This window comes from Girardinichthys multiradiatus, chromosome 7 (genome assembly GCF_021462225.1).
Source record: "Girardinichthys multiradiatus isolate DD_20200921_A chromosome 7, DD_fGirMul_XY1, whole genome shotgun sequence".
Taxonomy (NCBI): Eukaryota; Metazoa; Chordata; class Actinopteri; order Cyprinodontiformes; family Goodeidae; genus Girardinichthys; species Girardinichthys multiradiatus.
In genome coordinates, this window is record NC_061800.1 from 26,073,289 (window position 1) to 26,100,953 (window position 27,665).

At 41.9% G+C, this 27,665-nt stretch overlaps 1 protein-coding gene across 1 annotated transcript; it reads left to right on the top strand.

Annotated features, from left to right (window-relative positions):
- Positions 1–6,030: 6,030 nt before the first annotated feature.
- sp5a (Sp5 transcription factor a) lies at positions 6,031–8,925 on the top strand. The gene is made up of 2 exons (XM_047370282.1): positions 6,031–6,464; positions 6,938–8,925. The coding sequence occupies exons 1-2, from the start codon at positions 6,414–6,416 to the stop codon at positions 8,012–8,014; spliced, it is 1,128 nt and encodes a 375-aa protein (XP_047226238.1). The 5' UTR covers positions 6,031–6,413; the 3' UTR covers positions 8,015–8,925.
- Positions 8,926–27,665: the final 18,740 nt, after the last annotated feature.

Below are 27,665 nucleotides of genomic sequence, written 5' to 3' on the forward strand. Positions count from 1 at the left end.
TCCCACGTGCTGCACTGGGCCAATCCGACCACATCATGGTCCACCTGATTCCTGCATACAGGCAGAAACTAAAGCTCTGCAAACCTGTTGTGAGGACGACAAGGAAGTGGAGCAGTGAGGCTGTGGAGAATCTCCAGGCGTGTTTAGGCTGTACAGACTGGGATGTGTTCAGGACTACTACCAACAGTCTGGACGAGTACACAGAGGCTGTGACTTCCTACATCAGCTTCTGTGAGGACAGCTGTGTACCATCATGCACCAGGGTGAGTTACAACAACGACAAACCCTGGTTCACAGCTAAACTCAGAAGGTTAAGACTGGATAAGGAAGAGGCCTTCAGGAGTGGGGACAAAGACATATACAGAGAGGCTAAGTACAAGTTTGGCAAGGCAGTGAAAGAGGCCAAACGACTGTACTCTGAGAAGCTCCAAAACCAGTTCTCAGCCAACGACTCTGCGTCTGTCTGGAAAGGGCTCAAGCAAATCACCAACTACAAGCCGAAAGCCCCCCACTCCATCAACGACCGACGCCTCGCCAACGACCTGAACGAGTTCTACTGCCGCTTTGAAAGACAAAGGGACAGTCCTGCAACCATCTCCCACGACGCCCCCCAACAGCTGCAGCCACAATCCACCACCCCCATCTCTCCAACCTCAAGAGGGGCCTTGGCACCTCCAACCCCCACCCTGAAGTTCCCCCCCACCAGCCCCCTACCCACGCCGAGGACGGCTCTTTCCATCCAGGAGAGGGACGTCAACAAACTCTTCAGGAGACAGAACCCCCGGAAAGCTGCTGGTCCGGATTCTGTCTCACCAGCCAGCCTGAAGCACTACGCTGATCAGCTGTCTCCAGTCTTCACAGACATTTTTAACACCTCACTGGAGACATGTCATGTGCCAGCCTGCTTCAAGTCCTCCACCATCGTCCCTGTTCCCAAGAAGCCAAGGACCACAGGGCTTAATGACTTCAGACCCGTCGCCCTGACCTCTGTGGTGATGAAGTCCTTTGAGCGCCTTGTGCTCTCACACCTAAAAGACATCACCGACCCCCTCCTTGACCCCTGCAGTTTGCCTACAGAGCCAACAGGTCTGTAGATGATGCAGTCAACCTAGCCCTTCACTTCATCCTCCGGCACCTGGACTCCACAGGAACCTACGCCAGGATCCTGTTTGTGGATTTCAGCTCTGCCTTCAACACCATCGTCCCAGTTCTGCTACAGGAGAAGCTCTCCCAGCTGAGTGTGCCCGACTCCACCTGCAGGTGGTTCACTGACTTCCTGTCTGACAGGAAGCAGCGCGTGAGGCTGGGGAAGCACGTCTCTGACTCCCTGACCATCAGCACCGGTTCCCCCCAAGGCTGTGTTCTCTCTCCTCTGCTCTTCTCCCTGTACACCAACAGCTGCACCTCCAGTCACCAGTCTGTCAAGCTTCTGAAGTTTGCGGACGACACCACCCTGATCGGACTCATCTCTGATGGTGATGAGTCTGTGTACAGATGGGAGGTGGACCATCTGTTGGACTGGTGCAGCCAGAACAACCTTGAGCTCAACGCTCTAAAGACAGTGGAGATGGTTGTGAACTTCAGGCAGAACCCAGCCCCACCTGCCCCCATCACCCTCTGTGACTCCACAATTGACACCGTGGAATCTTTCCGCTTCCTGGGAACCATCATCTCCCAGGATCTCAAGTGGGAGCCAAACATCAGCTCCCTCATCAAGAAAGCCCAGCAGAGGATGTTCTTCCTGCGGCAGCTGAAGAAATTCAACCTGCCAAAGACTATGATGGTGCACTTCTACACAGCCATCATTGAGTCCATCCTCACCTCCTCCATCACCATCTGGTACGCCGCTGCTACAGCCAAGGATAAGGGCAGGCTGCAGCGTGTCATTCGGTCTGCTGAGAAGGTGATTGGCTGCAGTCTACTGTCGCTCCAGGAACTGTACACCTCCAGGACCCTGAAGCGGGCCGGGAAGATTCTGGCTGATCCCTCCCACCCCGGTCACAGACTCTTTGAGACTCTCCCCTCTGGCAGGAGGCTGCGGTCCATCCGGACCAAAACCTCACGCCACAAGAACAGTTTTTTCCCATCTGCCACCAGCCTGGTTAACAAAGCCCGGAAACCACCCTGACACTCTCCCTTTCCCCCACACCCCCCTTTTTTGCTGACAGGACACCTGTAACCTGCAACTCTATGTGTTACATTAACGCTCAGCTTGGACTCCTGCTTTACTTGCACTGCTTTACTTGCACAATGATCACCTGCACTGTTGTATTGCTCTTGCATCTTATACTGCTCTATATTTACTCTCACTCACTTAAAACTGTGCACATATATTTATATTACAGTGTAGATATGTTTATACTGTTTAATTTGTACTGTATTGCACCGACTACGCCAAAACAAATTCCTTGTATGTCCAAAAACGTACTTGGCAATAAAGATTTTCTGATTCTGATTCTGATTCTGATTCTGATTACATGCACCTGATTTCTTTTCATCTCTGTTGTACACTGCTCAAAAAAATAAAGGGAACACTCAAATAACACATCCTAGATCTGAATGAATGAAATATTCTCATTGAATACTTTGTTCTGTACAAAGTTGAATGTGCTGACAACAAAAACACACAAATCATCAGTTGAAATCAAATTTATTAATCAATGGAGGCCTGGATTTGAAGTCACACACAAACTTAAAGTGGAAAAACACACTACAGGCTGATCCAACTTTGATGTAATGTCCTTAAAACAAGTCAAAATGAGGCTCAGTATTGTGTGTGGCCTCCACGTGTCTGTATGACCTCCCTACAACGCCTGAGCATGCTCCTGATGAGACGGCGGATGGTCTCCTGAGGGATCTCCTCCCAGACCTGGACTAAAGCATCCGCCAACTCCTGGACAGTCTGTGGTGCATCGTGACGTTGGTGGATGGAGCGAGACATGATGTCCCAGATGTGCTCAGTCGGATTCAGGTCTGGGGAACGGGCGGGCCAGTCCATAGCTTCAATGTCTTCATCTTGCAGGAACTACTGACACACTCCAGCCACATGAGGTCTAGCATTGTCCTGCAATAGGAGGAACCCAGGGCCAACCGCACCAGCATATGGTCTCACAAGGGGTCTGAGGATCTCATCTCGGTACCTAATGGCAGTCAGGCTACCTCTGGCGAGCACATGGAGGGCCATGCGGCCCTCAAAAGAAATGCCACCCCACACCATTACTGACCCACTGCCAAACCGGTCATGCTGAAGGATGTTGCAGGCAGCAGATCGCTCTCCACGGTGTCTCCAGACTCTGTCACATCTGTCACATGTGCTCAGTGTGAACCAGCTTTCATCTGTGAAGAGCTCAGGGCGTCAGTGGCAAATTTGCCAATCCTGGTGTTCTCTGGCAAATGCCAAGCGTCCTGCACGGTGTTGGGCTGTGAGCACAACCACCATTTGTGGACGTCAGGCCATCATACCATCCTCATGGAGTCGGTTTCTAACCGTTTGTGCAGACACATGCACATTTGTGGCCTGCTGGAGGTCATTTTGCAGGGCTCTGGCAGTGCTCCTCCTGTTCCTCCTTGCACAAAGGTGGAGGTAGCGGTCCTGCTGCTGGGTTGTTGCCCTCCTACGGCCTCCTCCATGTCTCCTGGTGTACTGGCCTGTCTCCTGGCAGCGCCTCCAGGTTCTGGACACTACGCTGACAGACACAGCAAACCTTCTTGCCACAGCTCACATTGATGTGCCATCCTGGATGAGCTGCACTACCTGAGCCACTTGTGTGGGTTGTAGAGTCCGTCTCATGCTACCACGAGTGTGAAAGCACCACCAACATTCAAAAGTGACCAAAACATCAGCCAGAAAGCATAAGTACTGAGAAGTGGTCTGTGGTCCCCACCTGCAGAACCACTCCTTTATTGAGTGTCTTGCTAATCGCCAAATATTTTCCCCTGTTGTCTATTCCATTTGAACAACATCATGTGAAATTGATTGTCAATCAGTGTTGCTTCCTAAATGGACAGTTTGATTTCACAGAAGTTTGATTTACTTGGAGTTATATTGTGTTGTTTAAGTGTTCCCTTTATTTTTTTGAGCAGTGTATTTAATTCCGTGTTTTCTTTTTCCTCATTGTCAGGTCACCTGTTATCCGGATTCCTGTGCTTCTTTTGTTGTTCTGTGAGTTTTTATTGAGATGTATACATTCACTTTGCATCTGCCAATGTCCTGTTTCCACTTTGGTCCTTCACCACCACACACTGGGACATTTCCACTCTTAAGGATAGGCTCTTATTGGTATTGCAAATTGCATTGCTTAATAAATATTGAAGAGCTTTAGTTTAAGTAAGCTTCTGATAAAACAACTGATTCACATAAAAATAAGCTCCCATTCCACTATGTTTTAAGATAAAAACAAGGCCCGTGATTCTTGATGTTAAAAACTGTAACTCAAATGCATCATATGGAACCAACAACCTCTGCGACTGTGTCTCAGTAGGAAGAGTAGTTGTCTTGCAATCAGAAGGTTGTGGGTTCAATTCCAGCTTCCTCCTGCCATAGGTCGATGTGCCCCTGGGCAAGGCACTTAACCTCAAGTTGCCTACCGATCTGCATATCGGTATATGAATATGTGAGTGTTAGTGAGTGCAATTGGGTGAATGTGGCTCTAGTGTAAAGCGCTTTGAGCGGTCTGTATGACTGGAAAAGCGCTATATGAGTTCAGTCCATTTACCATTTATGCTAATCTATCCTGGATTTAATTTGTTCATACTGCTTGTGTTTCTATTGCTGTATAGCAAATTAAGCTTTTAGTTTACAGGAATTTCACCTCTCACACACACACTCAGGTAAGATCAGAGTTCGAGACATGTAGGAATGATGTCTGAGCGATGAACAAGTGAGAAGCACTTCCTTTTCAAGCATATCTCTCTGGTCACCTGACCACTTATCTGCCATTAAGATATCTAAGTGAAGCTTTTTTGGGAAACCTGAGGTTACTTAAAAAGTAACTTTTTATCAATTACTTTGTAGCCAAAATGTTTTGGGCCCCATATGGATTTTGCTGAGACTCACAATGGGTTTCTGTATGGGACCCATTGTTTTGAATGAATAAAAGTGCTACTGGCTAAATTTTGTTTTTCTGCAGGCTCTTAATTTCATAGCAAATTGCATTGCTTCATAAAAATAAAAGATATATACATTTGGGAATGCTTCTGATAAAGCAGCCAACTAAAATGAAATAATTAAGTATGGGCCCCATATGTAAATACTGGCTGGGAGGAAATAGGTTCAATAATGGACCCAACATTAGATTGTCAATATGGGCCCTATGTGCATTGCGCTTTTTGAACTGATTCTCTTAATGCCTATTGGAGACCAGCTAAGACCCATATAGGATTCCCAAGTGGTTTTGCCAATACATGCTCTAATTGGCCAACCTAATTTGGTCATAAACAAGTAGATCATTCTGAATAAGACCAACTTGGTACCTATCCAGCCTAAACAAAATCCATATGGGGACCACATATATCAAAGTTGGCTGGGTATGGGTGTTAACTTGAATTACTGTTGTAGGCTCCTATTGTTGTTACAAATTCCATTGTTTAATTAGGATAGAAAAAAATCTAAATTAAAATTAGAATCTGATAAAATAGATGATTGAAATAAATGATTATATCCTTTCTAATGCCAACCTATGGTTCAAAGGCACAACAACAAGAAATTTGAATCCATATAAGAAATTTAGATTCTTCAGAGATTAGAACTTCATGTAGAGTCACTTGATTTTGGTCTCTTTCCCTCCATCAAACAACGCAGCCAAAACGCTATTGGAGATCTCCAGAGATAACAATGTCACATTGTCACATAGGCTTCTGCTACAAATCCTTAATTACAAAAAGAGGATCAGATGACTACAGCATCCAATGCCGGGGTCTCCAGGCGGCGCGGGGGTCTTTGATCAAGAAAATCCAATTATTTGTGTATATACATTTCCCACATAGTGATTACTTCATTAATTGTCCCGCCTTTATCTCCTCCCTTCCCAGCCCCCCTAATAATCAGCTCCTTTATCCAGACCAACAAACACACCATAGGAGCTTTGTGGATTCAAAGGATTTGCTTTCCCCTCTCAAAGAGCCGCCATTCTTTGATGATTGGGCAGCGGCAAACTTCAAAGTAATAAATCTTATTTCTGACTGGCTGGCGGCCCACCAAAGTCCTTATCAAATTCTAAGAAGTGATCCCTCACTCTTCAGATAGACCGAGGATATATCGGAGAGAGGAGGCACTGGAGAGTGAAGACCTGCCCCGACAAGAACCTATTTTTTCTTCTTTTTTTTTTCTTTTTTTGCTCTGAAGGCCACATATTCATCAAAATTAGCGCGTTTATTTATTATTAGTTTGCATCGGGAGGAGGAGGACGCGCACCATGGCAGCGGTGGCTGTTCTGCGGAATGAAACACTGCAAGCTTTTCTCCAGGTTTGTACGCAACTTTCTTTTTTACTTTGAGCGCTTTGGGATCGTAAACGCGGACATGTTATAAAAACTGACACTTTTTCTTTCTTTAACAAAATAAGGAAAGGAAATGGTTGAAGTGCACATTTTTCTTAACGTTTGCCTCTTATTGTTGAAACCAATTATTAGACTTAGAAATGATCTCTTAGAATATTAATAAAGGACTTTTTAAAGTAGAAAGGGATGCATTTGTCTGTATTTGTTTTTGCCTTATAGAGTTGAAAGTGAATGAATCTGTGGGGTTTCTTGTTTTACTCCGACCAGGATACTCCTGCAAAAAGTTTATTATTCTCAATTTGTTTTTTTTTTGTTTTTTTTTCTCCTTCTTTCCTGTTAGACTCCGCTGTATATTTTAAAAAGTTGGATTTTGGTTTATTTTTGTGTTTGGGGGCAGTTTTATCCATTAAATGTCTTTTCATTGTGTTTCTGTCCTCCAGGATCGCACTCCAAACTCCTCTCCAGAGAACTGTAAGCACTCTCCGCTGGCGCTCCTTGCCGCCACATGTAACCGGATCGGACATCACCACGGATCCAACCACCCAGATTTCCTCTCAGTCCCCTACGATCCCACTCTGGGCTCCCCTTCGCGTTTATTTCACCCATGGACTAACGAGGGGAGCCCCCAAAGCAGCCTGGTCGGCAACTCTACTTTCGGACTATCTTCCAAGTCTCAGCTGTCTGCGCACATCCAGAGCTCCTTTAGCTCCCACCACGAACTGCCCCTCACGCCTCCGGCAGACCCTTCCTACCCCTATGATTTCTCCCCGGTTAAGATGTTACCTTGCTCCATGCAGTCCCTCCAGTCCACCTGTCCTCCCACCTACGTCCCTGCGGTCAGCTACGCAGCTCCGGCGCCCATCCCGCCCCAGATGCCGGGCTTCGTGACGGGACCGTCCGGCCTGGTCCACCAGCAGCAGAAACAGTTATCCCCTAACCCCGGGGAGGACATCCCGTGGTGGAGCCTGCAGCAGGGGAACCACGTCAGCCACTCTTCCTCTCTGGGTCCCCACCGCTTCCAGCTGCAGAGAGGCTTGGTGCTGGGGCACACGGACTTTGCGCAATACCAGACGCAAATCGCCGCTCTGCTGCACAGCAAATCCCCCCTTGCGACAGCGCGGAGGTGCAGGCGGTGCAGGTGTCCCAACTGCCAGTCCTCCACCTCCACTGACGAGCCCGGCAAAAAGAAGCAGCACATCTGCCACATCCCCGGCTGCGGGAAGGTGTACGGGAAGACGTCGCACCTGAAGGCGCACCTGCGCTGGCACACCGGGGAGCGGCCGTTCGTCTGCAACTGGCTCTTCTGCGGCAAGAGGTTCACCAGGTCGGACGAGCTGCAGAGACACCTGAGGACTCACACGGGGGAGAAGCGCTTCGTGTGCCCGGACTGCTGCAAGAGGTTCATGAGGAGCGACCATCTAGCCAAACACGTGAAAACGCACCAGAATAAGAGGAGCAAGTGCCACGAGAAGACACTTGACCATGTCAAGAGAGAGGACACCAGGAATATGTTGTAACACGGCTCACTGCGCCCCATTTCGTACCCAAATGTTGCCATTTCGTACCTACATACTGTGGTACTGCTTATCAGCCTGTAGGTTTTGTCATGTTACAAAGATAATAAATTATAAAAATGGTCAAATTTGACTTTTAATTTAATTAATCTGCCAATCATTTTCTGAAGAAACTCTATTTCCATTGAGTGTTGTGCTGATCCATTTTTAGACCAATCTGCTCTTATGAAGACTAACCTTGTGTGAGCCCTGATCCAACCTCCTCCTTAAAAATGATATATACGAGTCATAAAATTACCTTCCAGTAGACCACGAGTAGAAAAAGGACAATTACCTGAATTCATCAGCTGTCAGTTGCAGGTACGAAATGACAAAAAGTACGAAATGGCAAGGGAGCAAACTGACCAGCTCTCTTTAAGGTTCAACACACCTGCTAGTTATTTCCAGCTGTAGACATTTAATACCATTAGTGCAATACAGTCAGTCATTAGTTAAAGTGCACATTAAGCTGCATTTTTTTTTTACAGAATATTCAAATTATTTGAGTTGATTTCTTACATCTTGGCCGTAGTTTTTAACTCTGCTGGTCTGTGTGGCACATTTCTCTCTGTGTGTATAAAGTTTAACAAGTTCATCTGAGAGGTACAAACAAGTTTGGGTTCTTCGCTGTTTATATCACATCCAAGAAAAGACAAGTTTTATGACTTGTGTTTTGATCCATTGTCTTCGGTGGAAGATTTCACTCCCCTGTAAATTCTATTTAATAGCTTTTGTTGAATGAAAGTGTCTGTTTTTTGCTCCATATGGGGGTGTTTTATTTTATTTTTTAAAGAAGCATGCTCTTGAAAAGATCTGCTATTGTTGCCATGACCCAAAATACTGTGTGAGAATAAAAGTTATAACATTTTCCCTCATCTAAGGAGTTTGATTCGGTTGTATCACTGAGTATGCAACAAGATTTGTTTTTTATATTTTACCCGAAAAAAATCTACATGAGCTGCAAAAACTGTTGAAAATATACAATTGAAAAAAATCCTTTGATCCATTTCCAATTATTAATTTTATGGGATAAAACTAAAAACTCTTTATTATGTCTATTGTTAATTCTTGTGGTTTAGAGTCTCAGTGAAATACAATTTGGATCTGTTGCTTAAGTCTATCAGTTTTGCTTATTTTTAAAGATATAACTGAAATGCTATGTTGTTGTAAGAAAATGTTCAGAATAAGTTCTGTATTTTTCAAAATTTAAAGGCATCAAAATACAAGCTGTTTAAGATATGTTTGAATAGCTTTTATTTATTAATACAACAGATTTTAATAACAATATACGGCTTTTAGAGGTGAAAATGTGATGCACCAGTTGAGCAAAATCTCCTTGAGTGTTTCAGGTATTCCTGCTTCTAATCCGCAATTAATATTGGCAGCCTGATGTTCAAGATCCTCTGAATACATTTATATTTGTTTTAGCAGATTCTTTTAATATTGTATTGACCGTCTCTTAAGGGTCAATTTGTTTAGTGCAGGAGTGATATTATTGGCTGAGAGGAAACCAAGAATCACTGGATTTATTTCGCAGAGTTAGACAAAGAAAATATTCAGCAGCTTTCAGGAAATCAGGGATCCTTAATAGACGTTTAATGCAAATTTCATTCAGGTCAGCAAAAGATAAGGAAGCTTTTAACAGTCTCTTATTTTTAAGGGCGCCTCTGTCTGCTACAGGTGGCACATTTATACAGTTCTCAAAGGAAACTCAAGTGTTTTATCTTGACCTTCTTCACCCTCTTTTTAAAATTTTGTTTTAAATTTCCAATGCCAAAGTTCTTGAGTCCATGATAATGATCAGCATAAAGGAGACGCAATGAAACACTTTATATCTAACAGATCCAAAGCCCTAATCAACGACTGATCCATCTGCTCCAGCCGTTCAGTAAGTAAAGTCCTTCTGCTCTCATGTCTGAGATCAATGAAATTGTCAGGCTGAAAGCTGCCATTCAGGGAAGTTTCAGCTGGCAGTTTTTTGATTGTTTTTTTTTTATTTGCCTCAACAGCGCCCCCTTTTGTACGTTTTGTAAGGCCCATTGTTTAAAAAATCATTAAGAATTAGAGTGCATATTATCCTAGAGTAATCTATCTGTTTTAAATCTTACTACCCACTGTGTTTTCATCAAGGAAACATACTGCAGTTTTATAGATCAGTGAAAGAGTCTTTAACAGTCAATTAGTTTAATCTAAAGACTGATCCTACACCTAAATGCAAACCAGTAGATCCATACGTGATTTATGTCATGTTTGCTGTTTTTACTGTTGTTCTGGTTGGTTACAATCTTTTCTTTAACAGTAGTGCCTGTTAATCAATTCCTAAAAATGCAGTTTGTGTTAATAATCTTTACTAATGAGCTGTTTACATTAGTATGAATGATAATGATTTCAGTGTTTGTTTCATTTGCAGCTGATTTATAGGTTCTAACATATTGTTCTGCGGTTACCTGCAAGATCCTGAACATACACCAGTAAGGCAGTGAGTAATATCAAACATTTCTAAAATAATCTCCATAACAATGGCATTTTTTCCTCAATGGAAGTAGAAGCAAAACGAAAGGAACAAAAACGACACAACGGGATGAGATTTTTCAATATGAGCTATAAAGTCTTCATCCAGATTTTGATCCTATTATAAAACAAAGCCTATGCCATGCTATGGATGGGGAAGTTGAATGCAGTTAGACCGTCTCCTCACAAAGCTTTTGGTTTGACTTAAATCTCAAAGATGGAGCAATGATTTTTTTTTTTTACTCTGGTGGAGGACGTAATGCTCAGCTGTACACAATGAGGTTTAATAGTAGTTTATAAAATTAAATGCAATGTTTAGACGTTTTGGATTTTTCTTTCACTAAGCAGTAGATGTATCTTAAATCTTTCATCGACTGCCAAACGTGATTATCCTCTCTTGCCCCCAATTTGAATTGGCTTTTAAATTTTATTGCCAGTTCTTTTATCCAAACTTGTCTTTTGGCATTGAAAATGTATACTTTATATATCAAAGTTAGAAGAAAACAATCTTTTTTTGTGTTTCATCCTAAGTCAAAAAACATTCTAGCCTAATAAAACCACGATAATAAATTCAGTTCAGTTTTAACTTTTCTTCAATATTATAGCAGCTTTTCTCAGACAATAATCAAGGTGTGCACAATAGATTAACATTGACAATTCCTATCTATATCTATCTAGATAGATAGACGGACGGACGGACGGACGGACGGACGGACGGACGGACAGATAGATAGATAGATATTTCAAACTGAATGTTTCACCAACCAGATGTAAGGCGGGGCAGCAGGGAGCTGTTTTCACATTATTTGAGTTAACCACAATAAAAAACATTAAACACAGGTAAAATTTTATTTGTAATCTTTATAGCTGAGAAAATAGAATATCATGAAGAAGTTCAATATTTTTTGTCACTCATTTCAGAAAGTTTAACTTATATATTATATAGATTCATTAGAGTGAAATATTTCAGTCCGTTATTTCTACTAATTTTGATGATTATAGCTTACAGATAATAAAAACCTGAAGTTCAGTGTTTCAGAAAATTTGAATATTGTGAAAAAGTTAAATGTCGGAAACATCCTAACCAGCTAATTAACTGAAAGGTGTCCTGAGCCCCTAAAGGGTCTCTCAGTTTGGGTCGGTAAGCTACACAATCATGGGGGGAGACTGCTGACTTGACAGGTGTCCAGAAGACAGTTCACACCCTCCACAAAGAGGGTAAGCCATAACAGGTCATTGCTAAAGCAGCTGCTTGTTCACAGAGTTCTGTATCCAAGCATATCCATAGAAAAATGAGTGGAAGGAAAAAGTGTGGTTTTAAAAAAAAAGGTGTACCAGAAACAGCAACCAAAGCTTCACAAGGAATGGACTGAGCCTGGAGTCAGCTTATCAAGGGCCACTAGTTTTACACAGGTGGAAAAATGTTTTACCAATCTTATTTAATTTTCAGTCAGATGGGAGGGAGAACATCTATTGAAATAAAATTTCAAGTCAATTTTAAAGAACTGCATTAATGTCTGGCTCATTCTAACACATGAAAATTATTTATTATCTAAACCAGTTCACTTAAGCTCTGACTTTATACTTATGTTTAGGGCCAGCTTCCTTTTCCCTGCTGAAGGAGGGCCTCCCCACAACATGATGCTGCCAGGGCCATGTTTTACTTTGTGGATAATGTGTTTAGGGTGATGGGCAGAGTTCACTTTACACCAGATGTTTTGCATATAGGCCAAAAAGTTCAACTTTGGCTTTATCTGACAAAGAACCTTCTTTCTCATGTTTGCTGTGTCCCTTACATGGTTTATGGCAAACTGCAAATAGGAATTTCTAGAACTTCCCTTCAACAATGTTTTTCTTCTTGCCTGTCTTCCATAAAGGCCAGATTTGTATACTACACAACACATTTTTATTAGGTCAACATGTTCTTCAATCTGAACTGTGGATCTCTGCAGCTCCTCCTAGGTTATCATGGGTCTTTTGGTGGTTTCTCTGATTAATGATCTTCCACCCTGTCAGTTTAGGTGGACGGCCATGTCTTGGTTGGTTTGCAGTTGTGTCACCCTTGTTCCATTTTCAGATGGTGGATTGACCAGTGCTTAGTGTTGTGAAATAATGATTGTTTGTTAATGATTGGCTTCTAGCAATTATTAATAATTAGAATTAATCATTATTTACACAATCATTAACAAAGTTGAAACATTTAATTGTGGCCCTAACATTACATTAAACCTTCTAATTATAAATCAGGTGATATCTGAAGATATTTGGTCCCACTTTATTTAGTGGTGTTATTGCAAAGGGTTTGGGAATACAAATGCACAGCACACTTTTCAGATTATTGTTAAAAAGGTTGAAAACCATGTTTCCTTTTCCTTCCACTTTACAAGTATGCTCTACTGTGTGCTGGTCTATTGCAAAAAATCCCTATAATATGCACTGCAGTTTGTGACTGTATCATGAGTTCAAGAGGTATGAATATTTTTTGCAAGGTTCTTTATAATAAGCTAACAAGGAAAATAATAACAGATTTAATTCAGAATATCACAGAAATGTGGGGCAACATGGGATAAATGCCGTAATATCATGATAAATGTTGGACCGTATGACCTAAAGCAGTTTGAACAACATTAGCTTTGTTCCATACTTTATGAAAGGAAAATAAATCAAAGACAAATGCTAATCTTTGGGTGCTAAATGGGTAACCCTTGCTTTTTTTGGTAACATATTGATTGATAAATATGACGATAATTAAGCTTTTTAAGATGCAGCATGAATTTCCAAAATAAAACTCTTTTCTTTTTATTAAATTTTCAATCAGATAAAAGATTAATTAGTGATGACTAAGTAATTGCCATTTTTGTATAATTACCTACACAAAATGACATATTGTATGTGCTGCTGTATGTAAAACATGGGGATACTGTTTGTATAATCAGTCTTGATTACGGTTTCCTATCTTCACCAGAGCATTGCCATATAGGAGAACTTAACCGTAAAGATTTTGACCCGTTTAAATCAAACCAATCAAACCATGATGTATAAACCAAGAGCTGCATTAACAGCTAATAAACAGTGAAAGAGGAGCTATGCCTTCCCTCTGAGGTTGTTGAAATTTAGAGACACACACAGCACTCTGAATGACATTCAACAGCTTGAAATCAGAGATAAAATTTGAAGTTTTAATTCTAATTAACATATTTTTCATGTGTGCCTTTGAATGTTGTCTTCCTACTGATGAGGATACCAGATTTTTGTTTTTCTCCAGTTCACAAAAATAAATTAATATAGTATTTTACTATTTTCTATGTAAAGCAAGCTTTAGCAGTGTTGCAATTACCTAATGTACTGTATACTAAAAGGTTTCAAAATAGGAACACATCACACTCCCTGATTTTAAGAAATTCGAGAACAGATCAGTAACAGTAAAAGCCAATTCTAAGGCTTTGGGCCTCCATTAAATACAATAAAAGCCACTATCCTCAAATAGAGAACACCTATAAGATGATGAACTTTTCCATGAGTGGCTGGCCTACCAAAATTACTCCAGACGTGCATCAACAACACTTCCAGGAGGTCACAAAATAACCCAAAACGACATCCGTGCAGACCTCACCTACCTCAGTTAAGGTCAGTGTTTATGATTCAGCAATAAGAAAGAGGCTGGGCAGAGATTGAGTACATGTGAAAACCACTGCTGACCAAAATGATCACAAAGACCCCACTTACAGTTCAGCAAAAATCTGTTGATGATCCCAGTAACATTTGAGAAAATATTCTCATACTCGTACTCGTCGTCTTCCGCTTTATCCGGGACTGGGTCGCTGGGCAGCAGATTCCGCAGAGCCTCCCAAACATCCCTCTACCCGGACACCACCTCCAGCTCCTCCAGGGGGAGCCCAAGATGTTCCCAGGCCAGCCGAGAGACATAGTCCCTCCAGCGTGTCCTGGGCCGTCCCCTGGGCCTCCTCCCAGTGGGACATGCCTGGAACACCTCCCGAGGAAGGCGTCCAGGAGGCATCCGGTATAGATGCCCGAGCCACCTCAACTGGGTCCTTTCGATGTGGAGGAGCAGCGGCTCTACTCTGAGCCCCTCCCAGATGGGCAAGCGCCTCACCCTATCTCGAAGGGAGTGCCCGGCCACCCTACGTAGGAAGCTCATTTCAGCCGCTTGTATCCGGGATCTCGTTCTTTCGGTCATGACCCAAAGTTCATGGCCATTGGTGAGGGTAGGAACGTAGACCGACCGGTAAATCGAGAGCTTCGCTTTTCGGCTCAGCTCTCTCTTCACCACAACGGAACGGCACAGTGCCCCATTACTGCGGCAGCCACACCAATCCGTCTGTCGATCTACCGTTCCATTCTTCCCTCACTCGTGAACAAGACCCCGAGATACTTAAACTCCTTCACTTCAGGCAGGAAGTCCCCTCCAACCTGAAGAGGACAAGCTACCCTTTTCCGGTCAAGAACCATGGCCTCGGACTTGGAGGAGCTGATCCTCATCCCAGCCGCTTCACACTCGGCTGCGAACCGCCCCCGTGCATGCTGTAGGTCTTGGCTAGATGGGGCCAGCAGGACTACGTCATCTGCAAAAAGAAGAGACGAAATCCTCTGGTCCCCAAACCAGACCCCCTCCGGCCCTTGGCTGCGCCTAGAAATCCTGTCCATAAAAGTTATGAACAGGACCGGTGACAAAGGGCAGCCCTGCCGGAGTCCAACATGCACCAGGAACAGGTCCGACTTAGTGCCGGCAATGCGAACCAAACTCCTGCTCCGCTTGTACAGAGACCGGATGGCCCCTAATAAAGGGCCCCTGATTCCATACTCCTGGAGCACCCCCCACAGGGCATCACAAGGGACACAGTCGAAGGCTTTCTCCAGGTCCACAAAACACATGTGAACCGTTTGGGCAAACTCCCATGAACCCTCGAGTACCCTGTAGAGGGAATAGAGCTGGTCCAGTGTTCCACGGCTGGGACGAAAACCACACTGCTCCTCCTGAAGCCGAGGTTCGACTATCAGCCGGACTCTCCTCTCCAATACCCTGGCATAGGCCTTACCAGGGAGGCTGAGGAGTGTGATCCCCCTGTAGTTGGAACACACCCTCTGGTCACCCTTCTTATGAAGGGGGACCACCACCCCAGTCTGCCAGTCCAGAGGCACTGTCCCCGACCACCACGCAATGTTGAAGAGGCATGTCACTGCACTGTCCCTCCCATCTGACTGCACCAGGTGGTGATCAGTGGACAGCTCAGCCCCTCTCTTCACCCGAGTGTCCAAAACATGCGGCCGAAGGTCTGATGATACGACAACAAAGTCGATCATTGACCTCCTGCCTAGGGTGTCCTGGTACCAAGTGCACTGATGGACACCCTTATGTTTGAACATGGTGTTCATTATGGACAATCCGTGACTAGCACAGAAGTCCAGTAACAAAACACCACTTGGATTCAGATCGGGGAGGCCATTTCTCCCGATCACGCCTCTCCAGGTGTCACGTGTCACTGTCGTTTCCCATGGGGGCGTTGAAGTCCCCCAGCAGAATAATGGAGTCCCCGGGAGGGGCACTATCCAGTACCCATGACAGGGACGCCAAGACAGCCGGGTACTCCGCACTACCGCTCGGCCCGTAGGCCGAAACGACAGTCAGAGACCTGTCCTATACCTGAAGGCGCAGGGATGCAACCCTCTCATCCACCGGGGTAAACCCCAACACGAGATGGCTGAGCTGGGTGGCAACAAGCACACCCACCCCAGCCCGCCGCCTCTCCTCGCGGGCCACTCCAGAGTAGAAGAGAGTCCAGCCCCTCTCGAGGAGATGGGTTCCAGAGCCCACGCTGTGCGTGGAGTCGAGCCCCACTATTTCTAGTCGATATCTCTCGACCTCCCGCACAAGTCCTCTTTGTACCGGTCCCACACGGTTCCCCCTGCAGGTGGTGGGCCCACTGGGGGATGGCCTCGCGTCTCTCGTTCGGGCTTGGCCCGGCCGGGTCCCGCGAAGAGCAACCCAGCCACCAGGCGCTCTCTGACGAGTCCCGACCCCAGGCCTGGCTCCAGGGTGGGACCCCAGCTCCGCCGTACCGGGCGATGTCACGTGCCTCGATTTAATAGTCGTCATGAGGGTTTCTTGAACTGCTCTTTGTCTGACCCGTCACCTAGAGCCTGTTTGCCATGGGAGACCCTACCAGGGGCATTTAAGCCCCAGACAACATAGCCTCTAGGATCATTCGAGCACTCAAACCCCTCCACCACGTTAAGGTGGTGGTTCAAGGAGGGGAGAAAATATTCTGAAGAGCAAATGTGGGACTTTTGTGAAACTTAGTGGAGTGTGTGTTCCATTTTATCTGGAGTCAAACTAACAGCTTTTCAGAAAAAAGAACACCATACAGACAGCAGATCATGGTGGTGGCAGTATGATGGTCTGGGACTGCTATCCTGCCCCAGAACCTGCAGGACTTGCAGTGGTTAAGGTAAGTTTCACTTCTGCTCTGCACCAGAAAATCCTGAAGAATAATGTCCTGCCAAAAGTTTGAACTCACTTGAGCTATGCGGCAGGGAAACGATACAAAGTACACCGGCAGATCTACTTTTTTAAATGGCTAAAAAAATGAAAGCTTTGGAGTGGCATAATCAAATTACAGATTTAAATCCTAATAAGATCCTGTCTCATGACCTTAAACAGGCCTTTCATGCTTGAAAATCCTCCAATACGACTAAATTCAAAAAATTCTGCAAAGAGTGCGCCAACATTCCTCCATCCACGACTCATACTTATTGTGAATGCTTGATGTATGTCAATGTTGCCAAGGGCGACACTACCATTTAATAGATTTAGCGGACAAATATTGTTTAACATAGGTCCAGGTCGGTTATGTAGCTTTTTTTTTTTACCTTAATATAAATTACATCATCATTGGAAACCTAGATCTTGTATTTTACACAGGTTATCTCTGTATGAATAAACTAATGAAAAGTACTTTGATTATTTAACAAGCCTCAACAAGCTGGCTCTGTTCTGGGGACTCATCTAGAACCCCTGGAGATGACTGTAGAGAGAAGGATTCTTCATAAAAAGAAGAACATTATGGAGGACCCTGAACATCATCTTCATGAGACTGTTGTACAACAACAAAGTGTCTTCAGTCAGAAGCCTCTTCAGATCAGCTATAAGACAGACTGCTACAGGAGATCCTTCCTGCCCAGAGCCATCGGTATCTACAACAGATCATTGAAGAAACCTGTATAACAAGAGCTATAACAACATTTAATTTTCGTTTGGGATTAATAAAGTATTTCTGAATTAAATTAAACATCTGTTATGGTCAAAGCAAACAGAAAATGTCTTAGGCATTTAATACAGAGAAGGAAGTCACATGATCTCATCAGGTGAGGTCACATGACTATTGAGCTGTAGTCTTTTCATGCTGCCTAGGAAAATGGTGTTCCCAGTCATTTAAGTTTGGTGCTGCTTCCTCTCTCAGTGAGGAAGAATTGAGTTATTTATTTTTGCAGTGACAAGGAATTGCCTTTAAAATGTAAAGTGAAGGCAATTTAGTGAGGGTGCTTCCACCTTCACATAAATAGCCTCTTTGACACCTCCTTCAGACCACCCATCTGCTCTATCCAGAATGTCGACATCTTGGTCTTCAAAACTGTGTTGTTTCTTTTTCGGGTGGTTGTAAACTGCCAGTTCATGACCTGAGTCGTTTTCTTTCCTGTGATGAGACATTTGTCTTCTGAGCAGTTGTGTTCTCTATAGTGAGATCAATAAAGTCTATCTTGTCTGATCTTTTCTGATCTTATCTGATCTGATCATGTTTCTTTTGTTGCTTTTAGTATTAGATCCTTAGAGTTAACTAGGTCCTATGTCATTGTTTACTGAGGAGTAAAATATGCAAGGATCTTGTTCTTAAAAAAGAAATTGGAACCATTCAAAGAGCCCAAGCCAAATAACATAATTTAATCTCACTTTGTGATGATTATTTTAATTGTTGCTGTGTTTTGTCTTCTGTGCTTTTTTAGAATACACACACTGTTTCACTGCTTGTTTACCTACAACCACCTCTCCTGGGTGGTTGTAGGTAAACTCGTCAACCTGTGTTGCACAGTCCAAATCACTTCTATTTTATTTTCAAGTGGACTGTGAAAATGAAACATAGGATACTGATTGGTTTAGGTTGGTATTAAGTAAACTTCCACCAGAAGGCCTCCTCCTTCTCTCATCCTTTCCCAAGTTCAAGGAAGAAAAATGGGTTGTTCCTCTTTTCTTCCTTGGTGTTAGGTTGAATGTATATACATTAATGTTCATTATTGTCACTCACATATATATTTCTTGTCTATTCTAAAAGGTCAGATCCAGATGTGACCCAGCGTTCTTAAACATTCTGCACTCACTTGTTATTTTGGTCTATGTGTAGCTGGTTTCACAACACCCGAAAGCAGAACCAGCTGTTCCTCTTTCCACTCTCTAACTCTGCCTGACCTGTCTCGCAACCCTATTTTGTAACCTGATATGTCTGTTTACTTTGCAGTATAAAATAAACTCCGTCCGTGCAGGTTTGTCACAATGGGGGGACACTGGTGAGCCCAGCCATTTCTCTCTCTATAAAATATATTTTTGTATTTAAAATAGGTGCTAAACAGGCAATGACTGCAGTCTATGGCTTTATGGTTTTCCAGGGCTTGCAAGCAGTTGATTACTTCAATTTTGTAATTGATTGTAGGATCTCACTTCAAAATGTCACCACTGTACATCTCTCAGTTTACACTGGAATGTAGTCAGGTGGTGACATAAAGTTCAAACATCTGGCTAGAACATCCATTTCTGGCTTAGTGAGATCTCTATATAAGAGGGTTTTCATCTAGTTATTGGTATAGATGTCTTCCTCTGGTTTAACTCTTGGCCACTGGATGGGTTCTGACCATCTGGATCTGGTGTTTGTGGCCCTTGCTTGCTCTTGATGTGTTGGGATAGCTGCATCTATTCCACAAAGTCTGTGACCTTTTGTAAAATTTCTTTAAAAATTTTTTTTTCCAGTGCTTAAAGGTTACACCTTTGGGAAGAAGCTTACTACTAAATGGATGTCAAAACAAACCTTTATAGAGCCGCTTTACCATTGACTGGATATATCTGGGCCATGTAACCACGAACACCATTAGTGAAAACTACTTAAGCCCTATTTTTTTTTACTTTAATCGTGTGCCTTAATAGCGACTGATCTTAAACAACCCTACAGCTTTAACAATGATGTATCTTATAGACGTTTTAATGCCGCTATTCTAGTTTACTGCAGCAGATAGCTGTGCTGCAATGCTATGTAAACAGGAGCAAAAATGGAGATTTAGTTTCAGATGTGTTTTTTGAGTATGATTTCTGTCCTCTTCAAAAGTATTACAACACCCAACATCGTGTGTAAAGTTCCTGTTAAGTTGCTGTGTCCTTCAGGCTCCACAAGGGTGAGCTGCAGCTCAGACAGCCTTCAAACTCTATCTAAAAATGTTAAATTCTGATAAAGAAAGGTATTAGAAGTGCTCACACATGCTCATTCTTCTCTTTGTTCAGACTGTTTTGAACGTGTGGTGTAACCAGAACTTCTTTTGATCAGATATTTTTTTGTATCATGTTTTTCCTTCTTGTGTTATGCATCTAAGCCTGTTAAGGACAGCTTTTTGTCTGATCATACATGTTGAAAACAGATTTCCTGATAATGTGAGGTGTCAGAAATGGGTTGGCTGACGGTTTCAATACTTGTGAAGGAATTGTGACAGAATGTCCCAGAAGACTAGTCTCAACTTCAGAGTTTAAGAAGAAGTGGAGAGACCTCCTCTGGGGATACTGGAATCTTATAAATGTAATTTATTTTAATTGGGAGAAATTAAAATCAGGTTTTATCTTGAATCCAACTTTAGCCATTTTTGAAACTAATTCCAGCTGACCATCACTTGCAGCAGCTTAAGTCACTCAACCATTCAAGGGTATCACTTGAAGAGATTTATGCAATGTGTAGATTTCTTTTTTAGTTGGGACTAAATTTTTATCATTTTGATGACTTTATCCTGAACTATGCATTTATTTTCAAGCAGCAAACATCTCCAGTTGTGAAAGGAATAATGTTGTTTCACTTCAACATCCAGAGCAAGAAGCTTGGTTAGAGAAAGACTTAATGCTGCATCTCATCTGCAAACCTAAGCAGAGACAAATCAGAAGGAGAAGAACAACATAATCCCTATTCTTCAATGTCACTGCTTTATAACTTCACTGAGATGTCCGGTTTTATTTCCTGGTGTTAAATAACTCTTCTGATTGTCCCTAGTCATTTTATGTATTTACATTTTTATGGGAAAATTAAAGGATTGCTCTTTTGTTCATATTAATTGGCTCTCAAGGAAAATGGTAATGGGTGTTAAAAGCATGAAAAATAGTAAAATTGGATTCTGATTCAACATCGTGTATCTGGACATATAAGTGTGATAAAGAAGAAATTTCATGCCAGTTCTGATTAAAATGGCGAGCCTTGAATGGAAATTTGTGTTTAAGGGGTCAGAGAGAGCTGGGTTTCACGCTGGGCTTCATGTTTTATACATCAGTGCAGTGATTAAAATGTAATTAAAACATGTCAGTGTCTTTATACCAAGCCTTCCTCGTCTCTTACTCTCTATCTTTATTGAATATATAAATATGTTTTGATGCAGATAAGGATTTACATTCCTGCTCGGTGTACCAATAATAAGTAAACAGTGCAACTACTGGGACCAGTAAGGATGTTTTTGTTCCAGAAGCAGTCAGGGTTCACATATTTTTATACTCTGTCCTTTGTCTTCATTTTACTGAACAAAGACCATCTTTGTCTTTACAAGATGATATCAGTTTTATATTAAAGACTGAACAGTGTCATTCTCCCAACTCTGATGATAAATTATTGCTTTGCTGTTACAAGTTAAAACAGAAAATCAGTACTAGTCTTCCAAAAAGTTGAACGAGAGTTTTGACTTTCAAACAACATTTGGTTGAAAAGAAGAGTACTATGAACACATATATCATTAAAAAGCACAGCTTAAAACAAACCACATTCATGCTGAAAAATGACACGACCTGATTTTAAGCCCTCAGGTTCTCCTATGGATTTCCTCCCACCTAGGTTATTTACAGAGGCCTTCTGCTCCTCCTGGCATTAACAGTATTCTGTCCTTGGGTGTTGTTCCAAATGACTGGAAATATGAAATAGTGTTGCCTTTGATTAAAAAGCATAGCCTTGGTACAACTGTACTGTCAAATTTTAGACCTATATCCAAGCTGGTAAAAATAGTCTACAGTATATAGAGTTGATGGGCTTTTTAATAGCACATAGCCTTTTTGAGGTCTTTCAGTCTGCTATTACGTAACTTCAAAGCAAAGTATCTGCACCTCTCAGGGTTTTTAATTATATTGTTTTAGCGACAGATTCCAGAAATTGTGTGATCCTAGTATCATTTACTTAACAGCTGCATTTGATACTATGGATCACAACATTTTAATATCTTGTTTAGACCATTTTATAGGGATTTGAGGCACTGCCCTTGACTGGTTCAGGTCCTACTTGACAGAAAGAATATTTTGTGTCAGCTTGGGCAATTTTTAATCTTATTCTGTTTCCCTTTCCTGTGGCGTCCAACAGGGCTCAGTTGTTGGGCCTCTGTTTTTCATTGTATCTGTTCCTTTGAGCTACATTTTCAGGAAACACAAATGTCCCTTTTATTTTTGTGCTGATGACTGCCAGGTTTATTTTCCTCTTAACTGAGAGGACTCCCACGCCATGCGGTTATTGTTAGTGTCTTGAACAAAGTACGGGCCTAAATGACTCTCAACTTCCTTCATTTTAATGACAGAAAGACAGAGGTTTCACTTTTTAGTCTTGGGGTCTCCACTGGGTCGTACTCATTAGAGCTTGGCCCTTTGGCTCGCTACATAAAACCTACAATCACTAACCTTGGGGGGAAAATGGAGACTGATTTTAATCTTGACAGGCAGATCAGTTTAGTGGTGGAATCCAGTTTTTATCAACTGAGACAACTGGCTTAAGTGAAACTTTTAACAGAACTTTGAAACTCTAATCCATGCATTTATTGCAACACTTTGACTACTGTAACTCTCTATACTTTGGTGTCTCACAGACATCCCTGTCTTGTCTCAGCTGCTTATCTTTTAAGTGGTACACGGAAGAGAGAGCACATAACTCCTGTTTTAGGCTTACTGCATGGCTGTCTGTTCATTTTAGGGTTCATTTTAAGATTTTTTTTATTTGTTTTTTAATCTTTAAATGATCTTTCCCCATTCTACCTCTCTGAGCTTTTACAATCACATTGTCCCTCCTGCTCACTAAGGTCAGTTGACCAGCTTCTCCTGAAAGTGCCGAGGACGTATAGCAGAAGCTCTGAGGGGATATAACCTCTGTGGCGGCTCCAAGGCTTTGGAATTCACCGCCAGTATATATCAGTCAGGCTTCCTCGCTGTATATGTTTAAATCTGCTCTGAAAACTCATCTTTTTTCAGTGGCTTTTGGCCCAGCATGAGAACCCATTTTATTTGTCCAAGTTGCGTTATAACATCTTAATGCTTACATGTGGTAACTGTTAATCATTTTGGTCATTTGTACTGTTTTTAAAGTGCTTATAAATAAAGTTGGCTTGGCATATAATGTAATACATGTTGCAATTTTATATAAAAGTAGTTTTGAATCAATCTCTTCTGGGGACTTTTACCTATCTTGTATCTAAAATGCATGCTTTTTTAAAATAAAGGCAATTTGAACTAATATCCACGGTCTACATAGAAAAGGGCCCCTAATTTGACGCCGCATTATTAAAGTTTTAAAACCCTTTTTAAAAGTGTTAAAATGGACAATCTGAGAGTGTTCCAGAGTTTCAGACCATGATAACTAAACGCAGCCTCTTACCGCTACATTCAAGCATTACTTGTAGTTCAACAGTGGATGACTTTACCAATCTAGCTGAAACATACCTGTTACTCATGTCATTAGGAATGTTGTGATCATGGCCATGAAGGCATTTTAAAGCAGTTTATAAAATCTTAAAAATCAATTCTGAAAGATGCTGGAAGCGACTGGAGGGGATTAAGCGTTAGAGTAAAGGGCTTTTGTCTTTCTGTGAGTGTTAAAATCCTGACAGAGGTGTTCTAAACTCATTTGCAAGAGACTGTTTTAGTAGACCAGAGTCAGTTCAGGTGGTTTGGTATGTAATCAGGATGGCTCCTGGGTGCCACTTCTACAGGAACCCCCAGAATGAGCTGGAGAGTGCAGGTGAGGAGAGGGATTTCCGGGTTTCCCTCCTAGACCTGTTGCCCCAGCGACCCAATCTCAGATGATGGATGGATGGATTTTATCTTAGCCTTGATCTAATTCATTGTTAGTAGTAAATCTGATTTCTGTTTTATCCAAATGAAGAGTGCCTGTTTCACTGCATGTAAAATATTTATAAACTGGTCATAATTCTGGACAACCTTTAAGAGTTAGATGGAAAAAGAGCCTGACACTATGTGATTTAGAGCAAACGTAAACAGAGATTAATAAGTTATTTTGGGCTACAAAACATATAAATCAAAATATGACAACACTGCTGTAAAGCATTAGAAAAAACTACAGTAATTCAACATTTATTCTAACTTTCATTCAGTAAGAAGAAAATAAGAAGAAAAGAGATTTCACAGACTGTTTTCTGAGAACTAAGCTAATAGGTGTATTTTCACTTTTAACTTCACTTCTTTTAAAATCCTGGCTTCTGCCCTAAACATCTTATGATTGCTGCAGATGTTGTCAAAGTTTCACCTGATTAAGTAAGATCAAACAGGGCTTCTTACACGGTGCAGCACTTCATCCCAAATCCTCAGCTCCAAGCTGCAGGTTTCTCATCACACGGCTTCTCCCACCAGGTGTTTAACTTTTACTTTTTGGTATTAATCTTAATCTGCCTCTTCAATTCTGCCTAAAGTTTCCTTTTTCCATTGGAGCAGTTGTTGCATTTGGATATGTACCTCCCTCCCCCTGTCATATGAAATGGTATAGTTATGCTAAAGGTTTTCTAGGCTCAGTTGCACCAGATGTTGAATCACAGAGGCACACAAGAGCATGTTAGAATTATTGTTATTACTTTTTCTCACATTTCCTTCTCCCCCTCTCCATTTGTGTATTGCTCCCTCTTGTGGACATCTTAATAAAACTCTAAGTAAAAATATTGTTAAAGTCCCTTTGGTCTTAGTTATTTAAGTCTTTTGATCCCTCTGCATCATTGTATCCACTGGCAGCATTTTCACCAAGTCTTTATGTATCCAGTAAGGAATAAGGTAAAGCCAATTTCAGTGGGCTTGATTATTAATATTATTATTATTATTCGTAGTAGTAGTGGCATCATAGTTGTGCTTTGCTAAACCATAATCGATCCTAACAAGGTGTCATCCATGTAAAAAAATTTCATATTTCATAGACTATCGCTAATTTGAAATCCACAGGGACATGTTTTTCTATTTGTGGTCTCAGATGTTGCTTTCAGTTTCTTTGACAATGAAGAGAGCAGTTGCTATTTAAAGTAAAATATTTCTTGTTGGTCATAATGTTTCAGCTGAGCTACACCTGGGCATATTGTCTGTCCTGGTTTGTTTTTTCAGTTTATAACGGAACAGGTTTTCACATATGTTTGGAGAACTATAAGGCATGGTTAGTCCGTAAATATGTTTGGATATAATTTGCAACAAAAAATAACAACAATCCATATAAAATACATAATCTGGATGGCAGCATTTGTTCCTTTATTTATGTTGCCCATGGCCTTCACACTGATGTATTCCTGTATGGATCCTTGCTTTTGTTTATGTTATAAGGTCCCTCTCACAGGATGCTTCTAACTCAGTTTCAGTCCATCTTAAAAAGGAAGACACAACGTTTTGGTGCCCCTCAAAATGAGTCACTATTTTTCTTTTTATATCATTATTTAATACACAATTTAACCTGCATCTATGCCTGCAGCAGTAAACTGTCCACGGATTACTGCTGCTAACTAAAACTCCTCACTGCTTTGTTTTTGTTCTTGTCCTCTACACAGTGATTCCTCAACATGTGCTCACTCTTACAGTGCTTTCCAAAAGTATTCATACTCCATGAACCTTTTCATATTTTGTCACATTACAAGCACAAACTTCATAGTATTTAATTGCCATTTTATGCCGTAAATCAACACATATTAGTACATAATTGTGAAGTCGTAGAAAAATGGTGCATGTGCTTCAAATTATTTTAGCAATAAAAAATTAAGTTTGGTGTGCATTTGTATTTAGCCCCTCTATGTCAATACTTTTTAGAACTACATTTCAATTGAATTACCAGCCTTGAATCTCTAGAGACTTAAATATCTGCTTATTCATCTTTGCAAAACAAGCCCAGATTATGTAGGTCTTGCCAGAGATTGGCTGTATCTATAGGGCCAGCTCCTGCTGAAGAAAACCCAACACCTGATCTGTGGATCTCTGCAGCTTCTTGAAAGTTACCATGAGCTTCTTGGCTGCTTCTCTATTTAATGCTCTCTTTACTCCGCCTGTTAGCTTAAGTTCAGTCATGTCTTACCAGGTTTCAGGTTGTCCTAAACTGTTTTCATTTTCAGATGATGGATTGAACAGTGCTCTGTGAGATGCTCAATGCTTGGGATATTGTTACATAACCTAACCCTGATTAAATTACACGCAGAGGGCCTCTATTTTTTAATAAGGTGATTTGATTCCACTGGATTTTATTTAGGGGTGTCAGAGACTAGAAGGAAATTCCAAATTACTGCTTTGAAGTTAGTGGTTGTGACATGACAGTTATATAAAGTTATATAACCAATTAAAGAAAGACTTTTTAAACTTTTTCACTATTTTTCTTAAGTTTAAAATATTTTAGTTGAATGAAGCTGAACACCTTCAGATCCTGTTTTCCAGCTCTATTGGTCAACATGCCAAAAGAGAAGCCTGAAAGTAAACTTTGTTTGTGATGACCTCTAAAGATGGCATATCGAGGTCATAATAACGACCTGCAGTTTGGCCTTTTTTGGCAGAATAAGGGCTGTTAAATCGGGGAGGGGGCAACTACAGGGCTAAAACAGAGCTGCATTTCCTTACAAGGAATATAAAAACTGCAGGTTTGGTCAACAACACTACAGGGCACTTTAGGTCAGTTCAGCCCTGGACAGAATGAGCAGTTCTCAGTAACAGTTTCAGTAAAAATGTTCTCTTAGAGAAAAGAAAATGCAGATGCTTATATATTATTTGGGGTTTTTTTACATTACACTCAAGTCCTCAGTAATGCAGGCCTTCATAAATTTTAAATGAATCTAAAATTATCATCTGCCAAATTAGCTCTGACACAATAACATTTGGGCGTCTTACAGCAGGGAAACACCTGAATTTCCCACCTTTGGGTTGGTCCTCCAGGGCTAGACAGTTTTTTAATGGAGCTGTCCAGTGCTGAAAACCCAACCATTTATTCCAGTTTTCAACCACAGCTTTCTGCTCAACATGTGAGTCGACCTTTTAAATCGTCTTCCGCTCGATCCATCACCGACAGAGGCAACAAATCTGCGCTAAACTGCGGCTGCGTGATCTTTTCGTGCGGTTGGTTGTGTGTCCACTCGTGTCCCTGCTGTCATGCGTGCTGACGAGGCGTTCCAGATTCATGCCTCTGTGTATAATTAGATCCGTAAAGGTCTTTTTTTTTTTTTTTTTTACTGGAGTGGCCCACTTGTGCTCCTGCAGGAATCATTTTTGGGTTCTCACTGCCACCTTGTGGAGGGATTGTGTCCTGCACTTTGGATGTGTCGCAGGTTACATCAACACCTGTCGGTCCGCACATAAAGAAGGAAGATAAGAGGTGACAGGCGTAATAATTAGGTGTATGACTATATGAACAGGATTGTGGCTGGACTATTTATTAGCACTAAAAAAATAAAAAACCCTCGTGTCATGAGAGTGGGTGCATTAAAATAAAAGCCCCGAATAAAAGCAGTATTTAGGCGTTTTCTCTCACGTCCCCCTCCGCCTCTTTCCCCCCTAGAACAAAACCAAATCTCCTCCTCCCTCCTTCTTCTA

What these genes read in the sequence shown, in the direction of transcription:
- sp5a (XM_047370282.1), top strand. Translation starts at nt 6,414, where the DNA reads ATGGCAGCGGTGGCTGTTCTGCGGAATGAAACACTGCAAGCTTTTCTC. An exon ending in CACTGCAAGCTTTTCTCCAG is followed by an intron (nt 6,465 to 6,937) that starts GTTTGTACGCAA and finishes TCTGTCCTCCAG; the next exon opens with GATCGCACTCCAAACTCCTC.